Source organism: Mesocricetus auratus, unplaced genomic scaffold (assembly GCF_017639785.1).
Source record: "Mesocricetus auratus isolate SY011 unplaced genomic scaffold, BCM_Maur_2.0 Super-Scaffold_100037, whole genome shotgun sequence".
Taxonomy (NCBI): domain Eukaryota; kingdom Metazoa; phylum Chordata; class Mammalia; order Rodentia; family Cricetidae; genus Mesocricetus; species Mesocricetus auratus.
This window is the reverse complement of record NW_024429215.1, coordinates 7,768,768-7,786,976: the sequence shown is the minus strand read 5'-3', so window position 1 is coordinate 7,786,976 and position 18,209 is coordinate 7,768,768. Positions and strand designations below refer to the sequence as shown.

At 42.5% G+C, this 18,209-nt stretch overlaps 1 protein-coding gene across 4 annotated transcripts in view; it reads left to right on the top strand.

Annotated features, from left to right (window-relative positions):
* Positions 1 to 1,216: 1,216 nt before the first annotated feature.
* The window catches only part of LOC110339749 (leukocyte immunoglobulin-like receptor subfamily A member 6), a 32,410-nt gene continuing 15,417 nt past the window's right edge, over positions 1,217 to 18,209 (top strand). The window contains exons 1-3 of one of the 4 annotated variants that reach the window (XM_040734047.1): positions 1,217 to 2,116; positions 8,789 to 10,813; positions 11,053 to 11,088. In XM_040734047.1, the coding sequence (XP_040589981.1) occupies positions 10,783 to 10,813; positions 11,053 to 11,088 (67 nt within the window). In that variant the 5' untranslated portion in view covers positions 1,217 to 2,116; positions 8,789 to 10,782. Of the gene's footprint in view, positions 2,117 to 8,788; positions 10,814 to 11,052; positions 11,089 to 18,209 lie in introns of those variants that run through there. The other 3 variants (XM_040734046.1, XM_040734044.1, XM_040734045.1) reach the window with 3 other exon arrangements.

Sequence of the window (18,209 nt, the reverse complement as noted above, 5' to 3'; positions counted from 1 at the left end):
TAATATCTATCTAGGCATCTGAGATTGGGGTGATACGTCTAGGTGATGATTTCTGGATTTGTCTTTTTTTTGGTGTTTGTTTTTTTCCTTGGTTTGTCTCCTATCTGGAATTTTGGAGAGTATGAAGGCTGTTTTGCCTCTTTTCCTGACCTGTTCTGCTGTTCTCTTCACAGCAAATTTCTGCTGCTGTTGAAGGCTGGAATAATTGGATGAGTTGTGAGAAGCCAGGTTCAAGGAGAAGGTTTTTGTGACACTTAGGGATAGAGTCAGAAATGAAGTGGAGACCACATCAGATTTCCTGGGCTTGGGATAAAACTAGGGGTATGGGATTTCAGGAGTAGTAGAAGAGGTGTGGGTTTGCCTTCAGCCTACTTGTTGCTCTAGGAGGAGAGGCCCTTGTTTTAGCAGGTGGCGCCTTTTGGATTAGGGTCTGGGATAGAGCAATGAGTGGAAGGAGCTTGGTAAATATGAAGGACATCTCTGGGATCCAAGTGGGATGCAAGCAGGGTTGGGTTGCCAAGTTCGTTCTGCTACAGAGCTGAAGTTGAGACTGGAGAATTGGATCTGGGGTAACAGAGAGAGATGTTCTGTGGGCAGTGAACACAGCTTTCTGGCAGGTATGGTCAGTGGGTTAGCTTAGGGCTGTTTGCTTTAGACGGTGGCCTTTTTCATATTCTGCTTGTCTGCTTTGTTCCAGTGAATGTCTTTTGTTTAAATTTATGTTTTTATTGTTAATTTGTGCTCACGGCCCAGGCTTCCCATGTATGCACTCCTCTCCTGTGATCTGACCCCCAAAGAAATAGAAAAAAAATCTATTTTGTGTTGTTCATATATTCACTGAAGCACTGTCAGATTCCTAGTGGCAAGCCTCCCAAGGGAGGGTAAGTCCCTGCTTGTATCACACCAGAAGCCGGCAACTGAGAAGGGTTCTGCTGGGGCTTGCACTTCTAAGCATGGTGTGGACAGTATGCCTCCCAGAGGCAGAAAAGCCCAAGGACATAACCAAGGCATCAGGCAATGGTACAGACTGAAAATTTACACATGGATTTCAGCCCTTATCATGGCACTTGCACCACCAATACCAGCATGGCCTACTGAAACGTCTCAGACCATGGTGGGCCCTTTGGGAGGTCCGATTCAGAAAATGAACATTTTCTCATTTCAGGCTTCATCATTGCCAAGAGCCAAGGGGATCCTGTGGCTAAGTGGCAGGTTCAGGGGCTGAGTCTTTGTCTGCATAAGCTCCAGAGTGTTGCATAGCATCCTGCTGACCTACTGGGTAATGACAGAGTGTAGACCTCAGTCCTTTCCCTCACCTGTCACCTCCATCCCATCTCCAGCTCTGCCTCTCTCCATGGCAACTTTTATTTCCTCAGTTAGCCATTCTGACTAGAGTAAGATGAAATTCCAAGTTAGTTTTAATTTGAGTTTCTGTGAAGGCTCAGCATGGTGGACACTTTTGAAAGTATGTTATAGCTATGTGTATTTTTTTTGTTCTGAGAATTTTGCTTTTAGTTTCACTTTCTGTTTTTCAATTTTTTTTGGTTTTGTTCCATCAGTTGAATGTAGGGACTTGGCTATGTGGTTATTTGTCGAGGGGAATTTACTGGGAACACCCACATGCTACAGAAGCACTGGTCCCCAGAATCTTCACAGGCCACACCCCATCCTTGTTGTTAGGATTGGTGTCTGTCTGTGTCCAATCAAGAAGAGTCTAGCTGTTCCAGTACATTATGAATTTATGCTCTGTGTTTTCTGGCTGTAGATTACTGCATCGCACAGAAACATTGGCTAAAGATATGGGGATTCCAGGGAACAGCATCCCCCTTCCTCTTTAAATTGTAGCATTGAGAATTTAAAGCCAGAATATCAAGTGGGTAGAGGAAAGGTTGCTCAGCTTAGAGCTGTGTGGTAGAATGAAATCAGAGACAGGTCTTGTTCAAGAACACATCCTCTTCCTCTTTTGTGTTGGATGTCACCATCCCCTCCCTCAGCCTGCTCATTCTCATGGATGTGTCCCACCGTGTGGTCTGTGTCATTGGTTCTGTGTGGTGTTTATGTGGAGATCTGGCATGAGGCACTTCCATGGGCCTTGGAGCTGCTCTTCTTGGATTTGGTGAGACAGGGGTCATTATTTTTTAGCCAGAGTGGTAAGGAATCCAGAATTCCAGATTTATAACCTGGGTTCCTTTCACAGATCTCTTAATCTATGAAGACCTGGCCTAGTGGCCGCAGAGGAGTCTTCCCTGGCCTCAGCCTGTCCATCTGGCCATGGTCTTCTGATCTGAGTTCTGGGTCGGGATCAGTGTATAACAGGGCAGACTTCTCTTATCAGACTCTTTGCTCTATTTTCAGTGTTTTTAATGGGCCAGAGCATCTGGGCACAGTATGGTGAGTCTGTTGTTTATCCAAGGGAAACTGAGTTTGGCTGGGAGTAGCATGGGAGGAACTCATGACATCTTTTTTTTTCCCAGAAAATAAGAATCATTTTATTTTATTTTATCTTACTTTATATTGTGGTATAAAATTACAGCATAATTTATATGATCTTATTCTTTTTTTACCATTTCTTATTTTAATTTTAAATAGCTTGTTTTACATGTCAATCCCAGTTCCCTCTCCCTCCCCTCCTCCCGCACTCCCCTTCCCCCCACCCTCCCACCCTATTGCCAAATCCTTCCACATAGGGGATATCCAGAGTCTGTAATTTCACTCTGGGTAGGGTCCAGGCACTCCCCTAAGAGTCCAGGCTGAGAGAGCATCCCTCTTTGTGCTATAGGCACACGAAGACTGTTTGTATACCAGGGATAGACACTGATCCACAGCTTAGGGCCCCATAGGTTGCCCAGGCCTTCTCGCTGACACTCACATTTGGGGGGGTCCAGATCAGTCCCATGCTGGCCTCCCCACTGTCGGTCTGGGGTCCAAGAGCTCTCCTCTGTTCAGATTAGCTGTCTCTGCTGGTTTTGCCAGCCCATTCTTTGCCAATTTGCTCATCACTCCTCTCTCTCTGTCACTGGGTTCCTTGGGTTCAGTTCAGTGATTAATTGTGTGTTTGTCTCTGCTTCCATCAGTCACAGGATGAAGGCTCCCGGATTGTTATAGACATCAAGTTCATTATCAGGAATGGGCATTCGAGGTGGTCTCTCCACTATTGCTTAGCTTGCCAATTGGTGTTATCCCTTTAGATCACTCGAGGTCACTCTCGTGCCTGATCTGTATTCGATCCTATGATTCCCTCTTCCCCCTATTCTACCCCCACCCCATCAACTTCCTGTTCCCCCATGAACAACTCTCTTCCTCTTCACCCCCTCTCTTCTTCCCAGGTCCCACTCCCCGCCCACCCCTCACCGTGTTCCCCATCCATTCAGGGGATCTTGTCTCAATCCTCTTCTTTTGGGTACTATGCATATATGCATATCTTTTAGGTTCTTTCCTGTTTCCCAGACTCTCTATCAGTGGAAGTGCAGAGTGGCACTATCCTGATCCATGTCTAAAATCCGTATATGAGTGAGTACATACCATGTTTGTCTTTTTGCGACTGGGTTACCTCACTCAGGATGGTTTCTTCCAGTGCTATCCATTTCCCTGCGAATTTCAAGATTCCATTGTTTTTTCTGCTGAGTAATACTCCATTGTGTAAATGTACCACATTTTCTCTATCCACTCTTCAGTTGAGGGGCATCTAGGTTGCTTCCAGGTTCTGGCTATTACAAATAATGCTGCTATGAACATAGTGGAGCAGATGCCCTTGTTGTATGAATTTGCCTCATTTGGATATATGCCTAAGAGTGGAATTGCTGGGTCTAGTGGTAGATTAATTCTCATTTTCCTGAGGAATCTCCATACTGATTTCCAAAGAGGCTGTATGAGTCGGCACTCCCACCAGCAGTGGAGGAGTGTTCCTCTCTCTCCACATCCTCTCCAGCATAAATTGTCTTCGGTGTTTTTGATTCTAGCCATTCTGACAGGAGTAAGATGGTATCTCAGAGTTGTTTTGATTTGCATTTCCCTGATGGCTAAGGATGTTGAGCACTTTCTTAAGTGTCTCTTGGCCATTTTAGCCTCCTCTACTAAGAATTCTCTATTTAGCTCTGTACCCCGCCTTTTAATTGGATCCTTTGGTGTTTTGGAGACTTGTTTCTTGAGTTCTTTGTAAATTTTGGAGATTAGCCCTCTGTCAGATGTAGGGTTAGTGAATATCTTTTCCCATTCTGTGGCCTGCCTTTTTGTCTTTTTGACTGTGTCCTTTGCCTTACAGAAGCTTTTTAGTTTCAGAAGGTCCCATTTGTTAATTGTCGATCTCAGTGCCTGTGCCACTGGTGTTATGTTTAGGAAGTGGTCTCCTGTACCAACTCGTTGAAGAGTATCTCCCACTTTCTCTTCTAAAAGTTTCAGTGTGGCTGGATTTATGTTGAGATCTTTGATCCATTTGGACTTAAGTTATGTACAAGGTGATAAACATGGATCTATCTGCAGTCTTCTGCATACCAGTACCCAGTTATGCCAGCACCATTTGTTGAAGATGCTTTCTTTTTTCCATTGTACAGTTTTAGCTTCTTTGTCAAAAATCAAGTGTTCATAGGTGTGTGGGTTAAAATTAGAGCTTTCGATTCGGTTCCATTGGTCTACCTGCCTATTTTTGTGCCAATACCAAGCTGTTTTCAGGACTATAGCTCTATAATAGAGCTTGAAGTCAGGTATGGTGATGCCTCCTGAAGTTCCTTTATTGTATAGGGATGTTTTAGCTATCCTGGACCTTTTGTTTTTCCATATAAAGTTGATTAATGTTCTTTTCAGGTCCTTGAAGAATTGTGATGGAATTTTGATAGGGATTGCATTGATTCTGTAGACTGCTTTTGGCAAGATTGCCATTTTTATTATGTTGATCCTACCAATCCAAGAGCATGGGAGATCTTTCCAGTTTCTGGTATCTTCTTTGATTTCTTTCTTTAAAGACACAAAGTTCTTGATATACAAGTCTTTAATTTCCTTGGTTAACATTATCCCCAGATATTTGATGCTGTTTTTGGCTATTGTAAAGGGTGATGTTTCTCTGATTTCTTTCTCAGTCACTTCATCATCTGTATATAATAGTGCCACTCATTTTTGAGTTTACCTTGTATCCTGCCACATTGCTGAAGGTGTTTATCAGCTCTAGGAGTAACCTTGCGGAGGTTTTTGGGTCACTTATGTAAACTATCATATCATCTGCAAATAGTGAAAGTTTGACTTCTTCTTTTCCTATTTGTATCCCCTTTATCTCCTTTTGTTGTCTTATTGCTGTAGCTAGAACTTCAAGTACAATATTGAAGAGATATGGAGAGAGTGGACAGCCTTGTCTTGTTCCTGATTTTAGAGGAATTGCTTTGAGTTTCTCTCCATTTAGTTTGATGTTAGCTGTTGGTTTACTGTATATTGCTTTTATTATATTCAGGTACTTTCCTGTTATCCCTGATCTCTCTAGGACCTTTATCATGAAGGGGTGCTGGATTTTGTCAAAGGCTTTTTCAGCATCTAGTGAGATGATCATGTGGTTTTTCTTTCGCAGATTGTTAATATGGTGGATTACATTGATAGATTTTCTAATGTTGAGCCATCCCTGCATTCCTGGGATGAAGCCTACTTGATCATGGTGGATGATTTTTCTGATGTGTTCTTGAATCCGGTTTGCGAGTATTTTATTGAGTATTTTTGCATCAATGTTCATGAGGGAAATTGGTCTATAGTTCTCTTTCTTAGTTGTGTCTTTGTGTGGCTTGGGTATCAATGTAATTGTAGCCTTGTAGAAAGAGTTTGGCAGTGAGCCTCCTGCTTCTATTGTGTGGAATACTTTGAGGAGTATTGGAATGAGCTCTTCTTTGAATTTCTGGTAGAATTCTGCACTGAAGCCATCTGGGCCTGGGCTTTTTTTATTTGGGAGACTTTTGATGACTGCTTCTATTTCATTAGGCGTTATAGGTCTGCTTAGATTGTTTATCTGTTCTTGATTTCGTTTTGCCAAGTGATATCTATCCAGGAAATTGTCCATTTCCTTTAAATTTTCAAATTTTGTTGAGTACAGATTTTCAAAGTATGCCCTTATATTTCTCTGGATTTCCACAGAGTCTGTGTTATGTCCCCTTTTTCATCCCTGATTTTGTTAATTAGCATGCTCTCCCTCTGTCTTTTGGTTAGTTTGGACAGAGGTTTATCTATTTTGTTGATTTTCTCAAAGAACCAACTCTTTGTTTCATTGATTCTTCTCAGTGTTTTTCTGGTTTCTACTTGATTGATTTCAGCCCTCAATTTGATTATTTCCTGGCGTCTGCTCCTCCTGGGGGAGTTTGCTTCTTTTTGTTCTAGAACATTCAGCTGTGCTATTAATTCTCTAGTATGACTGTTCTCCAGTTTTTTCATGTGGGCACTTAGTGCTATAAACTTTCCTCTCAGCACTGCTTTCAAAGTGTCCCATAAGTTTGTGTATGTTGTGTCTTCATTCTCATTGAAATCGAGCAAGTCTTTAATTTCTTTTTTTATTTGTTCCTTTACCCAGGGATGGTGCAATTGTGCATTGTTCAATCTCCATGAGTTTGTAGGGTTTCTGCGATTGTGTTATTGTTGAATTCTAATGTTAATGCATGGTGGTCTGATAAGATTGTTGTCTGGGGTGATGAGCAAACCACCAATCCCGGCTCTACACGTCTCACTCGGAGCTCCTAGGCTTATATAAGGGGCTGGGTTTCTTAGCTTGGGGTCTCCCTTTCAGAAGCTGATCATCTATCTCTCAAGATGTATTAAAGCTTTACTGCAGAAGGATCCGAGTGTCCTGCGTCGTTCTTGCTGGCGAGACGGTAGCGCGGGACAACTAGAGGCCCCGTAGAGTGCCTACTTTTCCATTTTAAACCATCAATTTTTAATCATACACAGACCTAATTTTCTCTGTTTTATTAGTGTTTACCATTGTTAATGTGAAAACTCTTTTTTAAAACAACTTTTTATTTAAATTGAACATATTCCTATTTTGCATGCCAATCCCAGCTCCCACTCCCTCCCATCCTCCCTTGCTCCCAACCTCCTACTACACCCTCCATCCACTCTCCAGGGAGGATGAGGCCTCCCATGGGGGATAAGTAAAGTCTGACACATCATTTGGGTAGGGCATAGGCCCTCCCCTATGTATTTAGATTTAGAGTATCCCACCGTGGGAATGGGCTTCCAAAGCCCATTTGTACACTAGGGATAAGTACTGGTTCCACTGCCAGAGGCCCCATAGACTTCCCAGGCTTCTCAACTGACACCCTTGTTCAGGGGCCTGAGTTTGGCCCTATGCTTGTCCCCCATCTCTGAGACTGGAGTCCATGAGCAAGAAAAGATATACCTTATTAGAGGGAGCCATTATAGGTTTAAAGAGAAATATGGCACTAGGGAAATGTTCAATGATCCACAAGGATGACCCCAACTAAGAATCTAAGCAATAGAGGATCGGCTACCTTAAGTGCCCTTCCCCTATATTGGGAATGATGACTACCTTAAATGCCTTCCTAGAGCCTTTATCCAGTACCTGGTGAAAGTAGAAGCAGAGATTCACAGCCAAGCACTGAGCCAAACTCCTGGAATTCAGTTGTAGAGAAGGAGGAGTGATGAGCAAAGGAGTCAAGACCATGCTAAGGAAAGACATCAAAAGAATCTCTTTTAAAAAACTAACCTCAGCCAGGCGGTGGTGGCACACGCCTTTAATCCCAGCATTCGGGAGGCAGAGGCAGGAGGATCTCTGTGAGTTCGAGGCCGGGCGGGACTGAAACCCTGTCTTGTAAAACAAACAAACAAAAAACAAAAACAAAACCAAAAACTAATCTCTTTCTTTAAGAATTTTCCATTGACTTTTGACGTCTGTTGGTAGTGTCAGTGCACTGTTGTAGCATGTCTGAATCTGAGAACTAGCTTGTGACCATGAGCTGAGAGTGTCAGCCTGAGGAGAGGGGCTGTAGGAAAACGACAAAAGCCTGCTGAGTTTTGGTAGCATCTGAAGACTGTTTACAAAACCCACAACTGAAAAATCCCACACTTGCTCGAAGATTTGAGGAGGAAGCAAAAGAAAGCCCAGCTGGTCATGCAGGGACTCAGGCAGGAGTCCCTGCCTGCAGCACAGCTTTGGGCCAGGCCTGGTGGCCTCAAAGAGGCTTTTTTCGTGAATTCCTACTTTAAGGCTGGGCTCCAATGGCAGTACAATAAATAGAAGACCCAGAGACTAATCTTGGGGTTTTAAGCTTCAAGCCAAAGATCAGAAAAGCAAAACATCCGGCCACTAGCTCTTTCCTCTCCCTCAGGCTCAAAGGTGATCCTGCCTCCACCAAATCTCAGACTGAAATTCCAGACAGCTATGCTCTCCTCCTAGTGTATCCTCAATGTGGTTGGAGAATGAATGCCAGCTCTGAGACCCTGTTCCTATCTTAAATACCTCTCATGAATCCTGGGATTAAAGGTGTGTAATCCCAAGTGCTGAGACCATCCTTGTGTGAGCAGTTTCTCTTTAGGACTGGATATAGCTCATGTACCTCAGTGTGGCCTTGAAGTGAAAGAAATCTGTCTATCTCTGCCTCCCAAGTGGTAGAATTAAAGGTGTTTACCACCACCACCTTGTCTGGGTAGCTTGAGGCTGGTTTTGCTTTCTGAACATTCAGGTAAGCTTTAATAAATCATTAATAATATATCACCACATGTGGTCCTTTTAGAGATAGAAGTTCAAAATAAAGTTGATGTTTGTTGAGATAAAATCTTGAAATTTTCCTTTTCTTTTCCTCTACAGTGTCTTCTACTTCAAATTACATTTTAGACAATCACGTCCGGCACATTATGGCTATCTTCATTGTGTTAACCCTTGGAGTTCTATTGCTGGATGCTTGGAAGAGCAGAAGAGAGCCCATGGGGCCTTGAGAGAGCCCTAAGATGAGAACCTAGCTGCTCCCTTCTACACCTCAACAAAATGTTGGCAATCAAGAGTCTAAAAGGAGATGTGATTTCTCTACTGAGTACTGAGTGTCTGTATATGTGGTACAATACCTGCGATGTGACTGGAATTACAGAATTCCTTGTGCGGTTTTTGTAGGAGAGATTCCCCCTAGCAGCAGATCCCTGTTTCTGTCTTCTATATCCTGTAGGACATCTCTGTGCAGTGTCAATTCTTCATTTCTTATTTCTCTGCACAGGATTGCTTTCCTCTGCAGTCTTCCTTGCCACCCTGGGGACATCCTACTTTGGAATGTGAGTGTATTGCATTGTTGACATCAACACAGAATTGTCACCAGTGCTAACACCCTGCACACATGGGAATGTCAAAGGTTTCCCCTGGTCCTTGTGTAGATGTTGGTAGTGAGTGTAGTAAGTTTCATATGCAATGTCCTCTTCCATGACTGAAGCTTTAGGCTGTTCTCCTCCAGAGACCACCTATGCCAGGAACTAACCCTCCCCTCTCATTCCTGCTATATATAACAGTAGCAAGTCAATGAGTTTCCAGTTTGCTTGTTCATCTCCAACAGAGTGTGTACTGTCCACCTGACCCCAACTTTGCTTACTTCCTTTGAGTCTTTCTTCAGTGTCTTTCCCCCAGTCAGATTCTCAAACTCAGCTGCATGTCCTGCATCTCTACCCATCGTGTGTAAGGAGCTGCCTACTTGGTCTTGTATGCTCACTATGCTCCTCTACCACGGGCCCTGTGAGCGAATTCCATGCTTCAGTGTGTTTCCTTATCAAGAACAGCACTTGCCTTCTTTCTTTTGATCACCAGATGTGTTTTATTGGGATTCTTTATTTCATTGGTGGCACTAGACTTTTGACTCATCCCTTTGCCAGCGCCTTCCATGTACCTCTAGCTTATTTTCTTCCTCCCCCCACTGATATCTTATTATACACTTGCTTCTGAAAACATTTCTTAGGTATGTGTATTTCTTGTTCTCAAATGTTTAGTTCCACTATTTTTATTTTATGTTTTGTTTTGTTTTGTCAGTGAGATGTAGGGACTTGGCTACATAGTTATTTGGTCATGGGAATTTACTGGGAACATCCACATACTATAGAAGCACTGGTCCTCAGCATCTTCACTGGCCACCCCCCCCCAAATCTATGTTTTCAGATTTGGTGTCTGCCTGTGTCCCATCAAAAGAGTCTGACTGTTCCAGCAGATTATGAATTTGTGCCTCGTAGTGTCTGGATGCATCCTACTGCATCTCACTGAAATATTGGTCATAACTCTCCTACATCAGATATGGGGATGCCAGGGAACAGCATCCCCCTATGTAGGGAGAGATTTTACATATCTGTAGCTACAACCACTCTGGTGTGTGTGTGTTCACAGGTACCTAGAATGTACAGGGGATAAATGGAGCTAGGGAAAGGAAAGTCTCTCTTTGGGCTTTGGTTTCAACGTGGAGAGCAGCGTGTGGACACTTGGCTCTCGGCTTTCTTGGCTTTTCACGTAAATGATTTCTCTTCCAATAAAATATCATAGGACATCACTATTTTTGTAGTTTAATATTTCTGCATCACCCCTTCCACTTTAGATGGCATTGTTGAGAATTTAAAGGCAGAATTGTAGGTGCACAGAGGAACTGTTGCCCATCCTAGAGCTGTGTGGTAGAGTGAAGTCACAGACAGACCTTGTGTGAGAACACATCCTCTTCCTCTTTTGTGTTGGATGTCACCATCCCCTCCCTCAGCCTGCTCATTCTCTTGGGTGTGCCCCACTGTGTGGTCTGTGCCACCCGTCCTGTGTGCTGTTTGTGTGATCTGGCATGAGGCACTGCCATGGGCCTTGTAGCTACTCTTCTTGGACTTGGTAAGTGAGACAGGGGTCATTATTTTTTATCCAGGGGGTAAGGAATACAGAATTCCAGATTTTGCTACCGAGGCTCCTCTCACAGAACTCTTCTTCTATGAAGATATAGCAAGTGGCTGCAGAGGAGTCTTCCCTGGCCGCAACCTGTGCATCTGTTATCTTTTGTTCTGGGCTCTGGTGTTGGGATCAGTGTATAACAGGACAGACTTTTCTTATCAGGTCTTTTGCTCTATTTTCAGTGGTTTTAATGGAGCAGAAGATCTGGGCACAGAGTGGTGAGTCTTTCCTGTTTTATCCTAGGGAAACTGTCTTTGTCTGGGAGGAGTTTGAGGCACCTTTAGCAAATCTTGAGATGGGATTTTTATTGGCAGCCACTGGCACACTTACTCAATGATTAGTTCTTGCTATTGCAGCCATCTTTGGGGTGGAGATTGTCCATCAAATGCCCACTTGATATCTGTCTCTGATGGATATTGAATCAAATGGCTCTGAGGAGGGGGAATCTGCACACACATGCTTCCTCCTGAAGACACACTCTTGGTGTCAAATTTGTTTTCTTTTTCCTTCTGTCTCTTCTCACCTTGTCTATGTGGCACTTTAAAAAATTTTTTTTTATTTCAGTTAGAAACATGCTTGCTTCACATGTCAATTCCAGCCCCGTCTCCCTCTCCTCCTCCCCTGTCCCACACCAACTCCCTCAATCCCCACTCTGATCCCCAGGGAGGGTAGGTACTCTGTGAGGGATCTTCAATGTCTGTTATATCATACCATGCAGGGACTCTACCCTCCCCCATGTGTCCAGGCTGAGAGAGCACTCCTCCATGTGGTATGGACTCCCAATGTCTATTCGTATGCCAGGGATAAACAGTGATCTACTTGCCATGGGCGAGTCAACCTGCCTGCAGTCCCCAGGCCAGGAGATCCCAGAGTGGGCAGGCAGACGTCGGGCCCAAGGCATAATAAAGAAAGAATATTAAGAGCAGCTAAGGAAAAATGCCAAGTAACATATAAAGGCAAACCTATCAGAAGTACACCTGACTTCTCCATGGAAACAATGAAAGCCAGAACATTAAGAGACCACGGATGCCAGCCCAAACTAATATACTCAGCAAAGCATTCAGTCACTATAGATGGAGAAGACAAGATATTCCATGACAGAAACCAGATTTAAACAATACATATCCACTAACCCAGCCCTACAGAATGTTCTGGAAGGAAAACTGCAACCTGTAGAGAGAAGGCTTTTCCTTGCTAGCCGCTTCCAGAGCCATATCAGTCCCAAATAAACACACAGGAGGCCATATTAATTATGAAGCTGTTGGCCTTGCTTGTTTCTTACTGGCTAGCTCTGACTTAAGTATTTATCCCATAATTATTAATCTAAGTATTTCTTGTACTGGAGCAGTTTCCGGGCTTCTTATCCCTATGGCGGTTACATGTTGATTCTCTGTGTTTCTCCTACCCAGAGTCCTCCTCGACTCCTAGTCCCACCTATCTTGCTTCCCCATTGGCCAACAGTGCTTTATTGACATATACACAGGACTTCCTCCATCATCTCCCCTTTTCTGTCTAAACAAAAAGAAAGGTCTTAACTTTAACATAGTCAAATTATATATAACAGATCAGTTATCAAGTAAGGACACAGTTACAATATTTTGTCTATCACCATTTAGCAAGATTAGAGAAAATATCATCTATCCTATCCTTGTGGGTACAAAGTCCTATATGTAGCTTATCTTTTATCATAACTAAGGAAAACTATAACTGTAACTATCTGCCTTTAAGTCCATCCTCCATCAAAGACCACAGAAGGATAGTACATAAACACTAGGATTGACAGAGGCATCTTACTGCCTGAATAGTGACCTGAAGTTCCTCTGTAATGTTGGGGCATCCATTTTCAGCCCATAGGCCTCAGTGTGTCTGGAAGACTTCTCTGTAAAGCAGGAAATTTTAAACTGTCCATCTGCATTGGCAGTCTGTCAGTCATTTCTCTGTGTCCTGCAGAAAGTCTCGTAGACTCTTCCATGAAGCAGACACCCTGAAGGACTAATTTGAGTTCAGCAGTCACTTTCCTGTGGGTCCTGCATGTCCCGTTTATACAGCAACAGTCAAGAAGTCTAGGCAAGAACAGTTTTTTGCCCAAATGGCTAATCTTGCCTGTCCCGACCCGCAGGACATTCAACGTGGGTCTGGTGGACACCGAGGAGAAAGATGGAGGACAGGGGATACAGGAATGGACGCCAAGACAGGATTCTGATCAAGGCGACAACTTTATTTCGTCACAAAGGGATTTATATAGGAGAAGTGAGGAGGGGAAGGGGGAAGGTGTGCTTGCTGTTGCAGGGGAAAGAGGTCAGTGGGAGAGGTGGTCTGCTGCGTTGCCTGGCTACCTAATCTACAGGACAAGGGGTCAGGGATAGGAATTCCTATGTTGCTTGTTAACCTGACAGCAGGATCCGATTCTATCTATTACAATTTACTACTGCTCAGGCCTATCTTCTGAGGACCTTGTAGTTTTTCCAATTAAGCTAATCTTTAACTGACTGGTAAACCCCAGGCTTGTTACTTAGAATTTGCTTTATGTCAGAAGGGGTGGCAGGGTGGTCTTAGTGTCATGTCTTCTCTATGAGTACATGATATAGCCTAGCTCCTTGATGGCTGGAGGTCCCTGACTTCTCCCCCTTTCTGGTTGAACAGAAATTTAGGTGCAGCCTGAGTATGAGTTACCTGAGAACCACAGTGATGATGGAGCCTGTCTTTGGATCGATCTGAGAGGCTTCACCCCTTACCTGTCATCGGATTACTTTGCCAGCCTTCAAAGCTCCTGTCTTGGGGGGGGGGGGAAGCATCAGAGGGGAGCCCGTCTGTGGTCAGCCATCAATAGTGGTGGTTATTTATTTTGTTGGTAAAGGGGCCTTCCAAAGACCCCGGCTGGGGCTGCAAGGGGGGGTCATGAGCTGATTATGTGCCCTGGAGGAGTTTGTCTCCTTCTGCTATGTGGAGACTGGGAACATTAGGCGAAGTTCGCCTTCCTCCTTGCCATCACTATCCTCAGCTTTCTGATAAGGACCACTCTCCTTCATGGCCAGCCTCTGATAGTGGATCTGGATAGGCCTTGTGACATGATTATCTATTTGCTGCTTAATAAAGTCTGTCAGACGCCTAAGGGCCCATGGGCCAAAAGAAATAAGCAATATAAAGCCTAAAAGGGGGCCCAAAATATTGGGCAATAAGGTAAAAAGTCAGGGAGAAGTAGAAAACCAATTATTATACCAACTCTTCTGTTGCTCCCTCTCTCTTTCTTTTCTCTATACCCTCTGTTTTTCTTCATGCTATCTTTGACTCCCTGTTTTGTTAACATAGAAACAGCATTCTTCTTTAAGGGCTGCACAGATTCCTCCTTGTTTGAGAGCACAAGGAATGAAATCCTAGTGCCTGCGCCTGTGGCTCCCAGCCCCAAAAGCACATCTTGCTTAGAATAATAGTGAAGGCGGGGAACTAATCTAACTAAAATGTAAAACATAGGGGCAGAATTTAGCAGGTAGTGAGGCCATCCTTGACAGGCCTACCATTCTCAGGGATCAGATAAGAGGAGGAGTTCCTATACTAGAAGAGAGTGAGGTTGCAGAGGTGAGGATGGGTTGAGGAAATTTGGAAACTGGGCAGGGGAGGGGGCTGTGCAGTCAGGAACACTGGTTCAGCATGTTTCACTGGAGCTGGTTTGGACAGCTTTCCATGGTTTCAGGTCCAGTTTTTTTCTTCACTCCAAGCATCCCACCAAGTTTTTGGCAGCCACAAAGCTTTTTTCTTTTCCTGTAAGAAAACACAAACATTCCCTCCACCCCAAATTGGGTCTTTTCCACTGTCTAGTGTATGGATGTTTTATCTGACCAGAGCAAAGTCACTTGAGTTCCATAATGTCAGAATCTGTCTGTTGCAGACTGTTTTACTGGCATCCATATTTTAAAAGTTTAAAATGAAGAGTGCATGATTTAGTACATCATGTGGAGACAAAGGTGATTTTATAGTCATTTTTGTAGGCAGCATGTGACTAAGGTTCATTGTGGAGTATGTCTGAATTGCTATTCCCATGCCTGCGGAGCCACTGGCTAAGGCCCGATACTCCAAATCCCACTAGCGGGATGAATTAGATGGCTTTCAAATATCTAGGAATAAGATAATCCATGGGCTCACTTGCTGGAATAAACTCCACATCTGGAAGAAGAGTGGCTAGTACACATAACCCTGTCCAATTTGTAGGCAACATGGAAGAAGCCATTTCATTTTCACATGTCAAAACTTACCGGGTGGGAAGTAGTGACATTGCTATTACTCCCCCCTTTTTAGTTTATAGAAGTTGTATTTTTAAGGAGGTATGAGCATGCTCTACAATTCCTTGAGGATTGTAAGGAATACCTGTTGATTAATTTTTTATTGAGTACAAAATAGCTGAATGCCTTATTAGAATATCCAGACCTATTGTGTGTTCTTTATTACATTTGGAACTCCCATGTAAACAAAACATTTTAAACAGTGACTTATCATATGCTTGGTAACTTTTTTCAGTTTGTGTGGTGGCTATCAAAAAAAACGAATACCATGTGTACATATTATAACTTGTCAAATTCTGTAACATAAATGTATAAATTTATTGCCATAAATGATTAGGAAGTAGGCCTCTAGGGTTCACTCTTATATTAGTTACAGAAAAATATTGTGGGCACATCTGATTGTTTGACAATTTTGATAAGCAGTCTCTTTGGTTAAACCAAATTGTTTTCATAGACATTTGTTATTTTGATGATGAAAATTAATGAGACCGAGGAGCTCTCTCCACCAGAGTCAAAGCGACCAACTTTGTTAATTTGTTTGTTGACTCATTTCCCTTAGCCAATGGGCTGGGAAGGTTTGAATGAGCTCTTACATTACCCACAAAATATGGCAATTGCATTTTGAATTTGTTTAAATAATATTTTAACCTGATCATTGTTAGTTTTAATGTACTGAACCATCTTTATTATTTGAGGAGCTTTAAAAACATAATGATTGTCACTATACAATTAAGTGAATTATTTACTAGAAGTTGAAAAACCTTTGTAACAGCTCATAACTCGACTATCTGAGCTGAAGACAGAGATGTTTGCTCCACATATTTCTTACCATCCATACCATAATTTGTTCTTCCATTAGATTAACTATTAGTAAAAACTAGCACAACATTTTTTTTTGTTTTTTACGAGACAGGGTTTCTCTGTATTGTTTCGGAGGCTATCGGTCCAGCCTGGCCTCGAACTCACAGAGATCCGCCTGCCTCTGCCTCCCGAGTGCTAGGATTAAAGGCGTGCGCCACCACTGCCCGGCATAGCACAACATTTTTTACAGGACTATGTTTTACTATTTTGGAGAACATAAAAGGATATATTAGCTCAAACTGTAACAGCCTATGAGCTGTAAACTGATTATCAATTCTCCCTGAAAACTGAGCAAAGCAGTTGTCCACAAATCACTGTTCTGAAACAATCAGCTTGTTGCTTGGTATACATAACATGTATTGATGGTTCAAAAAATAAAATTAAAAGTTTAAAAACTTGAGCCCTAAATCTATACAGAGAGAGGCAACTTCTTAATGATAAAGGAAGACTTAACTCCTTAAATCAGGGGTGCCTGAGCCCCTGCTCTCAGAGAAGGGGAGGCAGCTGCCCACCACTCTTGTTAACATTCCTTTGTAATTGTAGGTCATAAAGGTTCTCTGCCAGTTGTAAAGATTCTCTGGCCCAGCGACAAACTGACAGACCCTGGTAATCTCAATAACTCTGTAAACCTTATCTTATTTTACTCAGATACATCTACCCCAAAACATATAGTTACTATTTTACTCCAGATCTTGTATGACCTTGAGTAACCATGGAAACTGAAACTTGTGCCCCTTTTTTAAACACCCCCATTATTTTTTCCTGGTGGGCATCTCATCTCCTCCGTCATGGAAAGAAATCCAATCTGACCAGCCTGAATTAAAGAAACCTTTTTCCTTTGCATCAGAAGTGTCAACTCCTTGAGTTAGTCTCTGGCAATCCATAAACCTGGCATATTATTATACTTTGTTGTCTGTCAAAATATCTCCCAGATTCCATATGCTATTTCAGCACCATACAGGCTACTGCTTAAATAAGGATTTAACACTTTGGCTGGGGAAACAGCCTAAGCTTCCCATGGTTTTGTATTGTTAATATAACATCTGCTGATGCCAGACTATACTTTCTAACACTAAACCTTGTTACCTTCTTTCGTCAACCGTCCAGGCGAACTGGGATCACTATTTTCTTTTAGAATCTCATTTAAGGGTTTTAAGTCACCAGTAGAACACTTTAAAAAAGGACATAACCATTGAATATTTCCCAACAATTTCTGAAAATTGCTCAAAAGATTGTAAACTATCCTTTTTTAATTGTCCAAATTGAGGTTTAATTTCTGTTAGAATATAACATATGTCCCAAATATCTTTTGAAAATTACTTAGTATGTAAGTAGTCTTTTTCAGTCTAACAGGTAGAGCCCTCACTAGCTGACAAGGCCTCATTTGCATCTTAGCTGACAAGGGCTAATTTGTATCTACACAGACACCTTTGGGGGTGGGGCCTGACCAAGTCTAGTTCCCTGAAAAAATTTTTCAAATCATATATTATCTTCTAACTTCTAGGTTTTCTTTTTTAACCATAAAAATTTAGGAGGATCTCTGTATCCTCTCCTTTGTTAAACTCCATAGAATCATCCATGCAGATTCTCTTGGCTCCTAGGCTTCTGCTATTTTCTATTGACTGGCTCTGAAGGCTTAAATCTTTCATCTTTCCTGTTAAGGCATTAACTGACTGGATGGATGCTCCTTTTGTCTCTATCTAAAGCAATTTATGTAGATTTTTAGCTATGTCTGAAGTGATTTAAGTATCCTTCCAATCATATCCAAGGCAATTCGAACAGTTGTTTGTGTCAACATTCACACATTTACACTCACATTCCAAACATACTGGTGTGGCCACACCTTACACACACAAAGTGCACACATATCTCTCATCTCTCCTATTGCCTAGGTTATGATTAGTTAGTTGAAATGAAACATCCTTAATTGAAGTCTCTTGGAACCCAGCAGCTATAGCCAATTTTTGTTTTATGAGCATCCAATATCTGAACAAATCTGAATTTATCTATGTTGTCTTTCTTTCTCTATAAGGCCCACTATCTGGACAAATCTTTAACAGACTCATTTGTGTCACTTTCCTTTCTATAAGGTCTTAGCATTGCCTGACATTTTGTATTAGCATTTTACAAGCTAGTTGTCTCAATCAAAGATTTAACACCTGTATCTCACCTTATTTTGGATGAAGCCTGCATTATCCTAG